The sequence below is a fragment of the Bombina bombina genome, chromosome 5, assembly GCF_027579735.1.
Source record: "Bombina bombina isolate aBomBom1 chromosome 5, aBomBom1.pri, whole genome shotgun sequence".
Classification (NCBI taxonomy): Eukaryota; Metazoa; Chordata; class Amphibia; order Anura; family Bombinatoridae; genus Bombina; species Bombina bombina.
Window position 1 is genome coordinate 125057881 of NC_069503.1, and position 19802 is coordinate 125077682.

At 37.1% G+C, this 19802-nt stretch overlaps 1 protein-coding gene across 1 annotated transcript in view; it reads left to right on the forward strand.

Annotated features, from left to right (window-relative positions):
- The window catches only part of LOC128660071 (zinc finger protein 189), a 28559-nt gene extending 11957 nt beyond the window's left edge, over positions 1-16602 (forward strand). The window contains exons 3-4 of the mRNA XM_053713683.1: positions 10659-10785; positions 13237-16602. Of these exons, the coding sequence (XP_053569658.1) occupies positions 10659-10785; positions 13237-15863 (2754 nt within the window). The 3' untranslated portion in view covers positions 15864-16602. The remainder of the gene's footprint in view (positions 1-10658; positions 10786-13236) is intronic.
- Positions 16603-19802: the final 3200 nt, after the last annotated feature.

A 19802-nucleotide genomic window follows, 5' to 3' on the forward strand; every position in this document is an offset into this window, starting at 1 on the left:
GGTTCTATACTTTTATTGGCATTTCCGTGAACTACTGTATTCCCTGTCTTTTATTTATGTGGCAGATGAAGCTGTTTTACGTTTTGCTTAGCGTGATTGAGACCACATGTAATGTTTACCAACCTAGAATTCACACATTGTACCCTGTTATAAGCCAATCTAGATATCTACTGTATACTGCTGCAATTTTTTGTTTGTATGCCAACTTATCACCTCAATAAAAATTATTTAAAAAAAAAAAACAAAAAAAAAACTATAAGCAAAACCCCTCAAATAACTTTTAAAACAACCCTAAAGACCTTAGGGCAGTGAGGGACTGCAGTCTGACTTAACACTAATCTAAACCCTCAAATTACCCCCAATTAATTATTAAATAAAAAAAGGCTAAATAAACTTAAAAATGTATTTTAAAAGGGGAACTTCCGGGCAGCGGCCATGATAGGTCGCACTTCTGCAAGCTTCTCCAGCTTACTAGTGTAATCTATTTGATATCACCCTTTACATGAAACATCTGAGCCAGAGACTAACATAATATCTGCCTACTAAATAAAATCTACCTAACGAAACCAATCTTACTAAGATAGCTGCTGGCTTCAGAGCCCGGAGCTTCATTGTGGGCTCCAACATCAGCCATGTGGAATACCCCCCGGCAGGATGCTCTCTGGCTCCTGTCGTTAACGAGCACTGTGACTGCACCTACAACAATCTGACAAGCAAGCTGACAATTGACAAAGGAGCCTTTTATAAACTGATCCCCTCTCTATACAATGGCAATCACAATCCGGACTCTTTAGAGGAGGTAGAACACCTTCTGAGTTTCCATTACTCACAATTCTGCATACAGCTAAAATCGGAATGGGGAACACTTTGTAATGATGCCGCTCACACTGTTTGCCTAGAAACGAGACAGAATCGTGTGAGTGGCTGTTTATTCCTCTAAACTCTGTATATGCCACACATATCCCTCAGAAGGATTGACGCTAACTTCCATTCAGAGGTGATATGACAGCCCAATCACATAGACTCAAAGCACCTAACTTCTAAAGTATTGTGTTTTGTAGTTCAATCCTCCTCATTTAATATATGTTGCACTTTCTTTTTATTGTTTATAATCCAATATGGCATTTGAAGATTAGAAATTGTTTGGTGTATAGTATTAGGGGATACAAGTAATTTTTGCACTTTATTTATTTTTATACCGCCGCTGCATATAGACAGCTAATATATCTGTTAGACCTTCATTGCAGCTATCCCTGCTCAACACATTATAGTACTGCACAGTAGCCTTTTCCTTTTTTTTTTTTTTTTTTTTACAAGATGGGGTTGTTAAGTTCAAATTATAGAGGTCCTGATTATTTGCTGGTCTCCCACACATGTCCCCATTTTTGAAGTTCACTTATCCATAATCATTCTCTTATATCTTTGCTTAGTTTCATGCTATCCATATTCCCTATGAGGATTAATACAAATTTCATTGCAGGGGTGAAGCCTTATTACGTAGAACTGAAGAAACTAACCCTCAAAAATGTTCTGTTAAGAATCTTGTTACCTTTCTTAACATACGTTTTCATTATCTATCAACCGCTGCAATTCAATATGGCTTTGAGTGTATTGTACAGTGAGATACGAGTAACATCTACATATATTCCATACCACGGATTTATGTCAATTTATGTACTTGATGGGTCTTTAAAACAAATATCTGCGCCAATCACATTTATATTACTGCACTGCAGTCCTACCTATATATATAATTTATTTATAAAATATTTTACCAGGAAGGATACATTGAGATTTCTCTCGTTTTCAAGTATGTCCTGGGAATATATATATATATATATATATATATATATATACATACACACACACCACACTAAACGAAAACATTCTCAGGACTTGTAAAAAGTGGGTCAAAAACCAGTCTTTATTGACGCTTCAGGGTTCACACAGACCCCTTCATTCTGATGAAGGGGTCTGTGTGAACCCCGCAACGTCAATAAACACTGGTTTCTGACCCACTTTTGACACGTCCTGAGAGTGCTTTCGTTTGATGTGGTATGCTTTACATGTTTGCACCCAGGCAGTGTATATATATATATATATATATTACACACACACTGCCTGGGTGCAAACATGTAAAGCATACCACATCAAACGAAAGCACTCTCAGGACGTGTCAAAAGTGGGTCAGAAACCAGTGTTTATTGACGTTGCGGGGTTCACACAGACCCCTTCATCAGAATGAAGGGGTCTGTGTGAACCCTGAAGCGTCAATAAAGACTGGTTTTTGACCCACTTTTTACAAGTCCTGAGAATGTTTTCGTTTAGTGTGGTGTGTGTGTGTAAACTTGAAAACGAGAGAAATCTCAATGTATCCTTCCTGGTAAAATATTTTATAAATAAATAAATTATATATATATATATATATATATATATGTATGTATATATGTGTCTACACACCCCTGTTAAAATGTCAGGTTTCTGTGATGTAAAAAAATTAGACATAGATAAATCATTTCAGAACTTTTTCCACCTTTTAATTTGACCTATAAACTACACAACTCAATTGAAAAACAAACTGAAATCTTTAAGGTGGAGGAAAGTAAACAAAAAAAACTAAAATAATGTGGCTGCATAAGTGTGAACACCCTTTTATAACTGGGTATGTAGCTGTGTTCAGAATTAAGCAATCACATTCAAAACCATGTTAAATAAGAGTTATCACACACCTGCCATAATTTAAAGTGCCTCTGATTAACCCTGAATAAAGTTCAGCTGTTCTAGTAGGTCTTTACTGACATTTTCTTAGTCGCGTCCTACACAAAAGCCATGGTCCGCAGAGAGCTTCGAAAGCATCAGAGGGATCTCATTGTTAAAAGGTATCAGGAGAAGGGTACAAAAGAATTTCCAAGGCATTGGATATACCATGGAACACAGTTAAGACAGTCATCATCAAGTGGAGAACATATGGCACAACAATGACATTACCAAAATTGATGAAAAGACAAGAAGAAAACTGGTCTGGGAGGCTACCAAGAGGCCTTCAGCAACATTAAAGGAGCTGCAGGAATATCTGGCAAGTACTGGCTGTGTAGTATATGTGATAACAATCTCCCGTCTTCTTCATATGTTTGGGCTTTGGGGTAGACGGCAAGACGTAAGCCTTTTCTTTCGAAGAAAAACATCCAAGCCCAGCTAAATTTAGCAAAAACACATCTGAAGTCTCCCGAAAGCAGGTGAGAAAAGGTGTTATGGTCTGATGAAACCAAGGGTGAACTTTTTGGCAATAATTCCAAAAGCTATGTTTGGCGCAAAAACAACACTGCATATCACCAAAAGAACGCCATACCCACAGTGAAGCATGGTGGTGGTAGCATCATGCTTTGGGGCTGTTTTTCTTCAGCTGGAACTGGGGCCTTATTCAAGGTAGAGGGAATTATGAACAGTTCCAAATACCAGTCAATATTGGCACAAAACCTTCAGGCTTCTGCTAGAAAGCTGAAGATGAAGAGGAACTTCATCTTTCAGCATGACAACGACCCAAAGCATACATCCAAATCAACAAAGGAATGGCTTCACCAGAAGAAGATTAAAGCTTTGGAATGGCCCAGCCAGAGCCCAAACCTGAATCCAATCAAAAATCTGTGGGGTGATCTGAAGAGGGCTGTGCACAGGAGATGCTCTCGCATTCTGACAGATTGCGAGTGTTTTTGCAAAGAAGAGTGGGCAAATCTTGCCAAGTCAAGATGTGCCATGCTGATAGACTCATACCCCAAAAGACTGAGTGCTGTAATAAAATCAAAAGGTGCTCCAACAAAGTATTAGTTTAAGGGTATCCACACTTATGCAACCATATATTATTTTTTTTTAAATCGGCTTTATTAATAAATTAAAAATATAACAATACAGAGTGTATTCAGTTCACATTGAAAGAAATTCAATACACTTGACAATCTGTACTTGCAGAACATCGCTGACGTAAAACCAATTTTAAAATAACAAGGGAAATCACGTATTTGTAATGTACAGAAAACACGGGAAAAGGAAATGCAAATAATGCATAATGTCATTGTGGTATACTTCGAATATTTCTGGTGAGATAAAGAGCAGTGTATCTCATCGATCAACATTCCATATGCAGGATACTAAGATGTATTAAGTGTACCCTGAAACTCTCCTTGTATAAAAGACTCCCAGGAGGCTTTTAGCTCTATATATAGGGGTTCTTGCCTGCGCAGCATATAGGCATATTCTTCTAATTCTAGTATCTGATTGACTTTCTCATACCATAAAGACAGGATTGGAACCTCCCTACTTTTCCATCTCTGGGCAATGAGGGATTTCATGCTATTGCTCGCAATGAATACCATTTTTTTCTGATGGGCGGAAAATAACCATATTATTTTTTTATTTTTACTTCCCTTCACCTAAAAGATTTCAGTTTGTTTTTCAATTGATTTGCATAGTTTATAGGTCACATTAAAGGTGGAAAAAGTTCTGAAATGATTTTATCTTTGTCTGGTTTTTTTTTTACATCACAAAAACCTGCCATTTTAACAGGGGTGTGTAGACTTTTTATATCTGTGTGTGTATATATGTATATGTGTGTGTATATGTGTGTGTATATATGTATATGTGTGTGTGTATGTGTGTGTGTGTGTGTATATATATATATATATATATATATATATATATATATATATATATATATATATATATATATATATATATATATATACACACACAGCACAGAGGATATATCTTTTACTAGTTATGTAATGGTCAATATACGATAATGCATTTTATTCGCTGTGTCTCCCAATGTAATCCGTCTGTTATACCTATAGTGATCATATAATAATTAAATAGTAATAGTGTGAAATAGTTTTGTGAAAATGTATTCCGATTTTATTCACAAACTGTATCGCATGTTCTGGTTTGGTTTTGGTAATTAGAGTTAGACCACCAGCGGCCGAGGCGGAACAACACGTCCAGATCTTGACTAATACATTTAGTTTTACACATTGTTTGGAAATTACTCTCTCTAGTCACATTATATACACGTCACCTTTTAGACCTAGATCTATATCACTGGGGAATTTCATCAAACAGTAGGAATCTAGTTACAAACCTGAATATAAGCAGGTTCACATATGTACCAGACTCCTACCCACCTTCATTCGTATATCCTTTGATGCATTACCCTAAGCTCCATTGCCCTAACCACACTGGGCAACAGACCCCAAGGCAGACCATGCTGTGATCTGAGATGTCATCGCTGAAAGAATGGGACACATGCAAGAACTGTTAGCACTTTCACTTTGCAGCACAGATCCAAATTAGACTGTTCTCTTCAAACAGAGCTTTGCTCTGGCTGCACTGTGTAAGTTTTCCTTAACACAGTGCATCCAGAGCAAAGCAGCAGTGACTGTCTCTCAGGGATTTTTTCAACCACGCCCTTTAGCCTTTCCCAGTCTGCAAAGCTATGACTTCTGAATGCCAGATGTTTTTGAGAGCATTGCTACATTTCTACCTTGTAACAGAAAGGGGAAAAAATAGATCTTACCGCAGAAAGTGAAGAAAAGTTCTGCCACTGGGCCGACAGATATCTAGACAGATATTACTTTCTATGTAATTATAGCTGCTAAAACAAACTAGTTTTTTGAAAACCCTCCAACAATAAAAAATAGCTGTCAAATTTTATTTTTCTTCCCGTTAAGCTATAAGCTACTCTTTAAGTAAACTCAGCTCGGTCATTGATGTTTGGACCCTTAGCTTCTCATTTGGCGACCAGGGAGAAACTAGCGTTGGTACCTGGAGGCTCCTTTGCTAAACCATTAGATCACTATTACTAAATTGTTTTAAATAACAGTTAAAAGGGATTAAATCTGGTCAACATTACAAAAATGAGGTTTATCATCTGAGATCCACAAGTGGTCTCCTTTTTACCTTCTGGAGGTCCAAGAGTGGCCTATTGTGTCATTTAGAAGGTTTCTAGTTAATTGGCATCCTATGTATATAATGCTCACATGGTACACATCATTAGCTTTGTGTTCCTTATCTTTTAGTTTTACTGTTTACATTGCTTGTAAAGCTGATATCTTATTTCATGTGACATAAGAATTTACTTTTACAATGTTGTTTGCCTTTAAATGAACCTTGAATTAAAAAAAAAAATGTATAAAAAAAAAAAAAGTCAGGCCTGATCACCAATGATCACAGTGAAGGTTCTGGGATCAAATGATTAACGTTACGCTAAAACCTTGAACCTTTACCCTAACACTATATAAAGTATTAACTATTTAAGTTTTTTTTTTTAACTATATAAAGAGACATTGTACACTATTTAACTGAGCGGTATTCTTCAGTTCCGTGTATGAAATGACCCCCATGACGAATAAAGCTCAGTTGAATAGCGGTTGTCATATGCGGCGGAAAAAAATGAATTGCACATGCGCAAAGTACATGCACGAGCAGGATTGTCACGGAGCTGCTATTTTCAAGTGAGCCTTAATTTAAGATGACGTCCGGGAAAGAAGGGGTCTGGCGGTCATTTTAAAATGGCCAGAGGAGTGCTACTAAGTGATTTTACACTAAAACTATATGCGCATTAAACATGGGCTACAAGGTGAGTAAATCAGCATTACATACTACATGGGAATAATTTATTTTGGGTTGACTTTCCCTTTAATAAATTAACTATTAATAAAAAAAAATCTCCCTGATAACCACAGATCACTGTAATGATCACAATGGAAGGGCTATTATGAAGGGGTTAATTATTTTTGTGTGTGTGAGACACTTTTATGCAGCAATCTCCAAAAGATTGTGGCAACAGCTCTGCCTCTCTCAACTCTCTCTAGAACACTAAGAGATCGAGAAAGGCAGAGCTGCACTTCTAATGTTACTGTTATGGATACAGTAACATTGTGATCGCTGTAATTCATGCTCACAACTGTCTAGGCTGTGACTGACCCCGGACACATTGCCTCAGTTGCGAGGTATGTTCAGGGCAGGTGGGATAAAAAGGGAGGACGTACCATTATGTCACTGGGGTCCTTAAGACCTGGTATTTTCGTGACCTAATGGTCCTATAATCCGAAGGGTTTAATCTATAATGTAATCCAACCAACCAGATTGTGAAATAGAGAGTTGTATAATTAAGGCATAGAACAGTGGTCTTCTTGATGGGGAAGCTAAGAAATGTTTTTATTTTAAAAGAGGGCATTGTACCAGTGTTTTTATAGTTTGTCCAAAATACACGAGAATGAGACCCCCCCCCCCCTGTAAGACCCATTGTTGCGAGCACTAACGCACCAATATTTTATATTTATCTCAATTAGAAAATTGAGACCTTACCCCAACATTTGTGGCTAGGAATTATGGAATCGGAGAGTACTTATCGTTTTGTGGGTTGGGCTTTCAGAAGGGGCGTAGTCTTGAGTTTCTGAGTGGTCATTTGAATGTTTCTGGGTAGTTAGTGGGTCTGTCGGGCAGTTTGTTTGTTTGTTTAGTTTGTGGTGGGTCTAAGGAAATCCTTCAAATAGGGATATATGGCTGTCTCATAGGGACAGCGGAACACAGCTCAGAATCGGGGACTATCCCTCTCAAATATGGACAGTTAGCAGCTCTGCATACGTTTTACAATCATCCTCCAATATCAAAGAAACCAGTGATTTCTTATGTAAGATACAATCTTTACCATTGCCCACTGATAGATATATATATGGTTTACAGTAGCGGACCTGCTCAACAGAGGGCCCCGGTGCAAGATTTTTTGGTGGGCTCATTAGAAAGCAAAAGTATTTAATGCACATTCTGCACTGTATAATGATTTTGAGGATACCTAGATAGATGGACCTACAACCTGCATTAATAAAAGGCTCCCCTGCATTAGGATTGTACACATTCTGCACCTGCCTATGTATAGACTTGCTGTTATGGGCCCCCTCCAGCTCTTGGGCCCTGGTGTGACTGCACCTGCTGCACCAATGGTAGTTCCGCCTTTGATGGTATACCCTTGACATTGTTAGCCTGTATGCATCTATAAGCCATGGGGAGTGGTCTAAGTGCAGTTGGCAATATACTATATACACATAATTAGTTAAATCAGCAATAGCAACAATTTATTATTGATTTGTTGAATATTATATTATACTGCAATTTGCAATTATACTGCAATTTCTTTGTTTCAGGATGTATTATTTGTAGAAGCAGGGTACTGCTATGGGGTCCAATGTCGCGCCCACCTATGCAAATGTATTCATGTATTATTCTGAGGAATGGTATATTTATACCAATTAATTGTTCCTGGTGGCGATATATAGATGATATCTTTGAGATATGGTGGGGCAATGTTGGATCCCTTGAACGATTTGTTAAGCAGTTAATTGTAGTTTCTGAACATATTACGTTTACATTCTTTTGGAGTAAGACTTCAGTAAACTTTCTAGATGTTATAGTTAATAAAGATGTTGATGGACTTGAGACAGACTTATACAAGAAGACAACAGATCGTCATAGTCTACCACATTTTTCAAGTGCCCATCCATCCTCTCTTAAATACATTAACTGGTATTATTTTATTATTCTTTTTATTTATGAAGTGCCAACATATTCTGCAGCATGGGTACAATTCATTTAAATAAAACAATGATATAAAACTTGTAATAGACAAGACAAAATTTGACAATCGCATACTGGAGGAATTAAGGGCTCTATTTCCGTTGGAATTTACAATCTAGAAGGGTAGGATGTTGATAAACAGATGCTGAGGACTGCAAGAGTGAGAATGATGTTAATACAAAGTTAGATAAGGGGTAATATTAGGTAAGTGGAATTAATTTATTACTGAGTTGGGTGGTAGGCTTCTCTGAACAAAAATGTCTTCAGGGAGCATTCAAAAGAAGAAAGATTAGGGGAAAGTCTGACAGCACGAGGGAGAGTGTTCCATAGGGTAGGTGCTGCACGACAGAAGTCCCGCAGTCTAGCATTGGAAGAGGTGATAGTTGAAGATGCAAGGAGCAGGTTATTGTTGGATCTTAGTGGGCGGGCTGGAGTACGTGTTGATTAGAGAGGACAGGTAGTGGGGAGCGGCGTTGCTGAGAGCAATGTATGTAAGGGTGAGAATTTTATATTTAATTCTGCTGTGAATGGGGAGCCAATGAAGGGACTTTCAGAGAGGTGCAGAAGATGCAGAGCAACAGAAAAGGTGGATTAGCCTTGCACAGGCATTTAGGATGGATTGAAGGGGGTAGACACGGGGAAAAAGTAAGGCCAGTTATTACGTGTCAAGAGAATAGTACATGATGACCATCAAGTGCAAAAGAGATTTAATGAGATAGGTCAACTATTTTAAGAGGGGTTACCCGCAATCACTTATACAGGATGCAATAAAATAGGTAAGAAAAAGATACCTAGGGAAAAGTTATTGAAAGATAATGATTCTAAACAACAAAAGTCAGGCTAGTGTTTGTATCTATGATTAAACAAATACATCAAAATCTTAGGTGATACTGGTGTATCTTGAGGGAAAGCCATCCTCGGGATATAGCCTTTAAGGATCCCCTTATGCCTGCCTATAGGAAATCTGTGAGTTTACGAGATAAATTAGTAAAAGGTGATGTAGGTAGTGCAAACATAGGATATTTAACAACTAAAATAAGGGTTGTTATCCTTGTTTTGGCTGTTCAAATTTTAATGGTATGATAAAAGCAAAATCCTTTACAAATCCAAAAACTGGTGAAATATTTTTTTTTATAGATTGTTATTATATATGCAACACCACGTTTGCAGCCTATTTACGTGCCCATGTGGTATAAGCTATATTGAATAAACGACTCAGAGAGAGAATAACACAACATAAATCTAATATCTGGAGAAATAACATTGGAGGCACTAGTTGCTTACCGTCTTTTAACAACAGGCCACACTATATCCCAGTTACAATATCAAATCATAGATTGTATTCCAGTATTACCTAAGGGTGGCAATAGGGGAAAAGCTACTTATAAACAGAGGCGTTTTGGATACATAGACTTGAATCTATGTGTCCACAGTGCATGAATAGGCAGTTGGAATTGAGCTTGTTTTTATAACAGTATATTTATTTGGTTATTTCTATTTGTGTGCCAGAATGATAATACAATTGAAGTGGCTTCTATTCCTATACTGCCCTCTAGTGATAGCTACTAGAGGACAGTGTTTATAAAATATTTTACCTGTATAGCCTATGAAGAGTTAATAGATGTTGTATCTTATTGGAGCCAGCTGCCACTCATTAGCTATTTAAAGCTATGATTGTACATTGTTTTATATGACATGACCAAGGGCATGAGGACAAAAACGTTTTCACTATGTTTGCACTTTTCTGTGAATTAAGCTGTTTTTTTATCAGAAGCAGTGCGGATAGTTTGTATTTTTTTGACATATGACAATACACCTTGTGCCCCCCCTTGCCATTTGACTATGCATCCTGTGCCCACCCCTTGCCTTATGACTATGCACCATATGCCCACCCCTTGTTGTATGACTGTGTACCCTGTGCCCACCCCTTTCCATATGACTGTGTACCCTGTGCCCACCCTTTGACGTATGGCTATGTACCCTGTGCCCACCTCACTATACAATTATGTTCATTTTGCCCCTGACCTTTGCAGTTCCCTGTGTCCTTTGATGAAGTTGCTGTGTATTTCTCAGAAGATGAGTGGCAATATCTGGAGGATTGGCAGAAGGATCTGTACAAAGAAGTCATGCAGGACAATCTAGAGGCTGTGCTTTCATTGGGTGAGACTCTGTTACCCACTGCATGTATAATGCTAACACTGCCAAGTAAATAAGTAGTGATAATGACTGTAACGTGAACAGAGGATAAACAAGGGCACTTCTTGTAATATTTACTTCCTGTTTGTGCAGGTATAAGGCAGCCGGTGTCCATACCTTTTGCACTTATGCTGGGATTGGCTTGGGGGTGGGGCCAAATTACGTTCTACTCACATCTATGCTAAAGATAAATCTTCAGAATAAAATTACATTATAATATTATATTTTAGTTAAAAATGACACGGGTAAGGAAATTTATTTCCTCTTTATTAATTTAACTGTATATAATAATCAAGTACACAAATATTAGTGCAAATACATGTGCTTAATGAGACAGTGAACACTTTGAGATTGTAATAGAAAATGCTTAATTATGCGTATTGAAACTATTTTAAAATATACTTTCATTATTAACCTTACTCCTTTTCCTGTAATTTAAGGCTGCAAATTATGTAGTCGTAAAAAACTGAAAAAGTACATGGCAGTCCCTTATATGCTATTTGCAAACTTATCTTTTCTGCTGAAGCCAAACTATAGAAACTTTGTAGCACAAAGGCAGTGTCAAGCCCTTTTTTTCTCAAGTACTGAAAGTGGTGAGTGAAGTTTGACCATTGAAAAACAACTGCAGCAAACAAGACGTTAATCTATCCTAATATAGTTTAGACTTTGCTTATATGTTGATATTTTGGAAGACTGCATAAAAATGTTTTAATTACAAGGTTTTGCTTTACTTTGCAATTTACTTCTGTTATCAAATTTGCTTCATTATGAGCTAGCTGAACACATCAGGTGAGCCAATTACATGAGGCATATATGTACAGCCACCAATCAGCAGCTTGTTCCCAGTAGTGCACTGCTACTCTTGAGCCTACCTAGGTATGCTCCTTCAACAAAGGATACTAACATAACAAAATAAATTAAATGGATAAATAGGAAGGTTGATTAAAATTGCACACACTATCTGAATCATGACTTTACTGCCCCTTTAATTATGTAATAAGACGTCTAAAATTGCCTTTTCTGAGGTCTTGTGGTGCTAATGGTCACACAAAAACCATTGGAGGGATAGATGGGGCCCTACATCCATAATCTGGGCAACACTGGGCCAAGGCATTTGTTTTTATCTTGTAGGTTTATTGCCAGATTAGGATTTTTCCTCGGCATGCTGGGAGTTCTAGGCAAGTAGGACACTGTTGTCCGCTGACACCATTTATGGTTACGCATTTGGTTACATTGTCTGACACTTTTTAGAGCGCCAACTTGATTTATTCACAACTAATTTAACAATGCTATAAATGTTTTAGCTATTAATAAATTTCTGAATAACATAAGTCTAGTGATTGACAACGCTTAGAATGTGTAAAGTTGGTGCCCACACTTATGACAAGCCTCTTTTAAAGGGATAGTAAAGAATTTGAGGATGATTTATAAAATGTTTATTTATGCAAATGTTTTACTTTTGCCCTCTTTTCCTATAATGTTAGTCTAAAAATTAAAGGGATATTGTATTCTAAAGTTTGTCTCGCTTTTAAAGGGACAGTCTACTTGATTTTAGTTTTTTTTGTGTAAAAAAGAAAGATAATACCTTACTACCCATTCTCCATATGTGCACATCAAACATTGTCATATTAATATACTTTATAACCTCTAACCCTCAGCCTGTTTCTAAGCTCCTGCAGGCTGCCTCTTATCTCAGTCCAATTTCCCATATATTTTAATACTATGCAGTTGGTATATCAAGTAATTTGGAGCAAACTAAGGGAAAAATAAATGTTACAGAACAGTGTCCCTTTAAATACAGTAGCATTGCATAATCGACAAATACATAAGACACTTCCTTTTGAATTTTAAAGTAGCAGATTTTTTTTCTGCCAAATCTCAATTATATTTTCCTTTCACCTGGATCATGTGACAGCCATCAGCCAATCACAAAACAAATATACATACATTATATGTTCAGTAGTAGATGGTGCCTCAGGAAGTGTGCATATAAAAATACAGCACATTTTGATAATGCATTTAAATAGTTTTGGTTTTTTTATTGCATGCGGCTTCTGAATAATTTCCTTTTGACTTTAGTGTCCCTTTAAGAGTTTTCCAGTTCTGAGGGTTGGAAGTTTCTATGGCTGGCTTCACAACCCTAACCCTGACACTGGTCTGTCCCTAATTAGTTTCAGCAGAGATGATCAGATGATAAACTCCAAAAAAAATCATTCAGGAGTTTGTCTATTAGAAAAACAATTACAAACAAACAAGGTGTTAATGCATTCAAAATGTAGTCACACTTACATAGTATGTTTTTTTTGGGGGGGGTTTGCGAGACAGCCGGGAAATATTGTAGTTACAAGGTGTTTACTGTCTCTTTTTATTGCTTTTAGATAACTTTTTACTTTTTTTTTTTTTTATCTATTTCAGAGGACTTTTTTAGGGTAAAAGAGGAAAGTGATCCTGATGGATTTTCTGTCAAGCCGGAGCCAGCGGATGAATACGAGATCTCTAATGGAACATCTTGTATTGAGTTTGACAGCACAGCCTATAATATATTAGAGAAGTTATCTTATATATGTTCAGAATGTAAAGAACAGGTGGACAGTTGGTCTCTCCTTATTGCACACAAAAAACTTCACCTTCATGCTAGAAACCAGGAGCTGGATTCAAGTGAGATGATTCCAGCACGGCAGCAAATATACAATATCCAAAACTTTATTAGTCCATGCAATCGTATTGAACAGGCCTTATATAGTCAGACATTGCATCAGAATATGTACCCTGAGCAGAGTTTGCACTCATACGTAAAATGTAACAGAGGTTTTATTGGAAGATCTCGGCTGGATGCCCACATAAACCCCCACATGAATATGACTAATCTGCACTCAGGGCTGCTCCGTCATCCAGTGGCAGAAGTAAACGGTGGACCGTTGATATATGCGCAGTCTGACAAACCATATTCTCACCGCTCTGTTCCAATGGAGCATCAGAAAAACAATGTAGCGGGCCAGTTCTATTCTTGCAAAGATTGTGGGAAGAGCTTCTTTAAAAAGTCCTCACTTTTTTTTCACCAGCAAACACACACCAGAGAAAAGACCTTTCCACATACCAACTGTGTGAAAAACGGTAGCCAGAGGTTTAAGCCGGCCATTAACCTGAGAGAACGGCCCTGTGATAGCACCATACAAGCCATATATGAGCCAGGCTTCCTATACAAGCCAGTTCTCTTTAATCATGAAAAACAAACAGATTATAGAAATACTACATCCAGTAGAAAATTTCATTCTATTCCAAAAAATGACAGTCCTAAGTATGCTAACCCTTTGACTGTTCCTCCATTGTCCTTGCTTCGTTCTGTCTGCCAGGAATCTGTCAGTCAATCATCTCCCCCCTTTTACGTGGCTTCACCGTCTCCACCTCTGCCATTGTTGCCTCCCTTAATAATCGAGAACCAGTATATAGAGAGAGTAGTCAAAGCATTGCCTCATTTAAACAACACTATAGATAACCATGAAATGAATAGACAATACCGAGTTACTCTTGATCACAATGGAGAGCAAGTGGCAAATCCATTTAAATGTGGCCAGTGCAAGAGAGCTTTTTTTCACTGGAGTGAGCTAGTGGAGCACCAGAAATCGCACAATGAATTACAGAATACATGCTGCAAGTGTAATAAAAGCTTTATTGGAAGGTCCACACTCCCCCATCACCAAAAAACATACACAATAGAGAGACCTTATTCATGCATGGCGTGTGGAAAGAGATTTAGCCAGCGTTTCAGATTTCTACTTCATCAGCGTCTTCACAAAGAACATGGCCCCTATAAATGTACGGAGTGCAATAAAACCTTTCAATATGGAGCAGGTCTCCTCAGACATCAGAGATGTGTACTGTGTGTACGGAAACAAATTGCTAGAGGTTGTCCTGTTGACGGTCTAAAAAAGGCACCAAGGCCTTCCCCAAAAAATACCTATGTTAATCTTCCATCTAGGCCTCCTGGAATTCTTTCATCTTTGTGTACTTCTTTGTTTTTTGGTTTGTCTAGAAGAGAAAAAAGACACCCACTGTTACAAAATTTTCAGTGTTCTCAATGTAAACAAAATTTTGTTGAATTTGCTCAACTTAGAGAACATCAGAGATCACACAGAGAAAGACAAATGACCAAAGAATATGGTAAAACATTCATGAGGAGGAACATACTCAGTCTACACCAAAGATTACAAAGTGAGGAGAAAACATCAGCCTACAAGGAATGCAAAAAGCAAAGTAACCTCCAAAACACTGAGCTTCACCAGGGCAGTGATGGTGGAGATAGACCCCGTACACACATCCAATGCGATAAACCGTTTTCGTATGAGGATGCGTGGATTAATAGTCGGATAAATGCAAGATCATTGAAAAATCCTTCCTGTAGATCTCAAATATTGAAAATAAAGCATCCTCCTGGCCGTAAAGCAACATCTGACCCCCTTATCACCAAAGTTTCTGCTGGTTTCTCTTGTCCTCTTGTCTCTAAATCACGCAATCTTCTGTCTCCTCCTTCCTCTTTCATACCTGTGCTGCCCCCTCCACTCATTCCCATAATCATGGGCAGCGCATGTTTTGAGGGCACAACTGATTCTAGTTGGTTGAAGGAAGACAGGCTTGTTGACTTTGTTGGCAAGTCAAGTACCAATAATCAGATACCACATATAAGCCAAACAGCAAACACAGGAGATAATCAGTTGAAATGTTATTACTGTAAAAAATCTTTCTCTCATTGGATTCAGTTTATGGAACACCAGAAAACTTGCCCAGTGGCACAATGTAAACATGCAGACTGTGACAAGAACGTTAATAACACGTCTCAGCTTTTTCCTAATCAAACAAGTCATAGAGCAGATAAGCCATATGTCTGTATTAAATGCAATAAGCGGTTCAGTCAGAAGTTCAGTTTGTTTATACATCAGAGAATTCACAATAGGGAGAAGCCTTTTAAGTGTATAAAGTGTGCCAAATCCTTCCGGTATCAGTCAGATCTTCACAATCACAACAAATATGGGCTTTGTTTGTAATAGAATGAAATTTGGGAATTTGATACCTTAAAGGGATATGAAATCGAAATTTAGCCACCAATCGGCAATCGCTACCCAGGTGCTGAACCAAAAATGGGCCAGTTCTTAAACTTAAATTCCTGCTTTTCAGATAAAGATACCAAGAGAACGAAGGAAAATTGATAATGGGAGTAAATTAGAAAGCTGCTTAAAATGGCATGCTCTGTCTGAATCATGAAATAAAAAAAATTAGGTTTCATATCCCTTTTAAAGGGACGTTAAACAGTAAATACATTCTAGACATGAGGATGTATTCAAAGCAAAGATTAGCCTTAGACTATTGTGTAGATGCATTTTTACAATTATTAGTTGTTTAAAGGACCACTCAATGAGCTAGAATTACATAACTAACAAGTGCATAATAAAGACAATGATTTAACAACTACTAATTTCAAATAAGCAGTAAATTCTTTTTTTTTCTTTCTGACATTTATTTTGTCTCCTATTTTCCGGCCCCCTGTATCATGTGATAGACATCAGCCAATCACAGATTAGTATACGTATACCCTGTTAGCCTGTGCATATGCTCAGTAGGATCTTGTTCCCCAGAAAGTGTGAATATAAAAAGACTGTGCACAATTTGATAATGGAAGTAAATTGGAAAGTGTCATAAAACTGTGTATGATCTATCTGAATCATGAAAGAAAAAAGTGTTTCATATCCCCTTTAAATTACAGGAAAAAAATAAATAATAAAAGTATGTTGCAAAGTTTTTTTTTAGCTACATATAATTAAATATTTTTATATTACAATCTCATACTGTTTAATATGCACTTTATTATTATTATTATTATTATTACTGTATGTGCCCCTCAGCTTTGGCTCAAAATTACTTTAGCCTATTACCAGAGTGCAGAAGAGACTGCAGGGTCATTTTTAAACAATATAGCTTCATAAGACGTCATTTTATTAAACACCAAGAGCTCTGATGTATTATTATATATAAATAATATAGCTTCATAAGACGTCATTTTATTAAACACCAAGAGCTCTGATGTATTATTATATATAAACAATATAGCTTCATAAGACGTTTTTAGGGTAAAGGGAAACATTCATTTCATGTAATAGTTACTCTCTAACTCCATTGATCTGGAAAAGGTACAGTAAGAAAATACAAGGATGCCTGGTAAAACAATGCAATTTGAGTTTATTAGAGGACCATTTTTGCAAAAGAACACAAAGAAAATTGTATTCATAAGTACAAAATACCAAGCATATTTTTTTTTAAATATTTATCATTTTTCAAATCAACATAACATAGCATTACAATTACTTTATATTACATAAATCATGTAGACACGGCTCGTATTCAAACTGCTTCTAACCTGGAGACACAGCTCGTCATCTAGAATACATCTCTTACATTGGTTTAATGCACTCTTATAACCCATTTGTATAAGTTAACTTATGTTAACCCCTTGTGACCACCCAGCTTAATCCTCTAGACCGTCACAATGGGTCTCACCTTGCCATATTGCAAATGACCTAATTAAGACATAATTCCATGTTTAACAATTATAATTTGCTATTTACCTTTAACTCAACATTTTTTTTCTTTTATAATCCTATTAGCAGTCTTACAGCACACTGTAACATTACAGCAACAGCAATACAAAACCAAAATTTCCTTTCCTTAAGGAACAGTATCAAATAATTAAAAATGGTGTCTCAGACCCAGATTAATCATAATTCACTCATTATCTAATCATAAAGGGTGGCCTTTGTACCACTGAGACTTAAACGTCATAGTTTATACCCATTTAAAATGTAAGGGAAAAAAGGGGGGGGAGGACCCCCTTTGACTCCAAATGATGTGGGTGGTGGAGAAAATAACTAGCCATTGTATGCTCAAGGTTGTATCAAAATCGAAGGACATTGAGTCTTATTATTCTAGACAATAATCGGGAAACCGTCCGTTTTTTAAAACCGAAATCCAAAGGAAGTCTGAATTTTGGAACAATCTTACTTTTTGTCTTTGTGTTCTTTCGGGGTATGAAAGTATCACCTTACCTCATTTATCAAAAAATTATGTGACTCCCAATTCTTTAGTTCTATTTGGATCATGCTGTTCTAACATAATTTGATACTGTACTTTATTAATGAATTCCTTAATGCTGGGACTGGCTCTGGACTTCCAGGTACGTGCAATTATATTTCTACCCATCAGTATACAAGTATTTATCAGATCCTGATTTATGTCAGCTGCATATCCGTTATAAAGAAAACATATATCTGCTAAGTTAAGTGTCTCCTTCCTTGTCAGAAACTTGTTCAGCCAGAAATTTACTATATGCCAAAATGTCTTCACTTTTGGACAAGACCAAAAACAATGTATCAAATAGGCCTTTGGGAGAGAACATCTAGAGCAAACCACAGTCTTCCGTGGAGACCACTTAGATATTTTTTCTGGAGTCAAATATGCTTTGTTTATGACTTTCATATGACCCTCTCTCCACGCTTGCACATTGGTACAATTAAGAAATATCAATAAGCTATCTAATGTCTTCCGCTGTAATTTCCATAAACTCCTCCTGCCATTTAATTTGTAGTCTCTCTAAATTTCCTGAGCCCAATTTTTGCATAAACAGGTTATACCAAACTGAAAATGTGGTAATCCCTGCTTTGTATAACTTTATCTCTTGATCCAACTCTCCAAGTGACCAATTCCTTCCATGATTCCTAATTAAGGAATTATAATAATGCCTAACCTGCAGATAAGCATATAATTCTTTTGCTGCCAATCCAAATTCTTGCCTGAGAAGTTTGAAGGGTTTGATTGTCACTAAAGACAGATCTTCTAATTGATACATAAACATCAAACCCTTCTGGTTCCATTTTTTTTTTTAATTCTCGTGACCAGACTAGGAGCGAATTCCACTTTACCCCAGATCGGTAGATATTTGGATAGCTGGTTATTTACACCTAAAAAAAAAAATATTTTGTTTTCAGCCAGGCTGTTACGATATTGTATATTACTTTCCTGTCTTTTATCACTTTTGTAATGTCCTTTTCTCCAACATAGGTGTGTCCGGTCCACGGCGTCATCCTTACTTGTGGGATATTCTCTTCCCCAACAGGAAATGGCAAAGAGCCCAGCAAAGCTGGTCACATGATCCCTCCTAGGCTCCGCCTACCCCAGTCATTCTCTTTGCCGTTGCACAGGCAACATCTCCACGGAGATGGTTAAGAGTTTTTTGGTGTTTAAATGTAGTTTTTATTCTTCAATCAAGAGTTTGTTATTTTAAAATAGTGCTGGTATGTACTATTTACTCTGAAACAGAAAAGAGATGAAGATTTCTGTTTGTAAGAGGAAGATGATTTTAGCAACCGTTACTAAAATCGATGGCTGTTTCCACACAGGACTGTTGAGATGAATTAACTTCAGTTGGGGGAAACAGTGGGCAGACTTTGCTACTTGAGGTATGACACATTTCTAACAAGACTTGGTAATGCTGGAAGCTGTCATTTTCCCTATGGGAACCGGTAAGCCATTTTCTTAGTTTAGTATAAGAATAAAGGGCTTCACAAGGGCTTTAAAGACTGGTAGACATTTTTCTGGGCTAAAACGATTACTTTATAAGTATATTTAGTGGATTATAACTATAAATAGTTCTTTTAATCTTGGGGATGTATTAAAAAAACGGCAGGCACTGTATTGGTCACCTTTTTCACTGGGGGCCTTTTCTAGTCATAGGCAGAGCCTCATTTTCGCGCCACTAATGCACAGTTGTTTTTGGAAAGCAAGGCATGCAGATGCATGTGTGAGGAGCTAAGAACCACTGAAAAAGCTTATTGAAGGCGTCATTTGGTATCGTATTCCCCTCTGGGCTTGGTTGGGTCTCAGCAAAGCAGATACCAGGGACTGTATAGGGGTTAAATGAAAAAAACGGCTCCGGT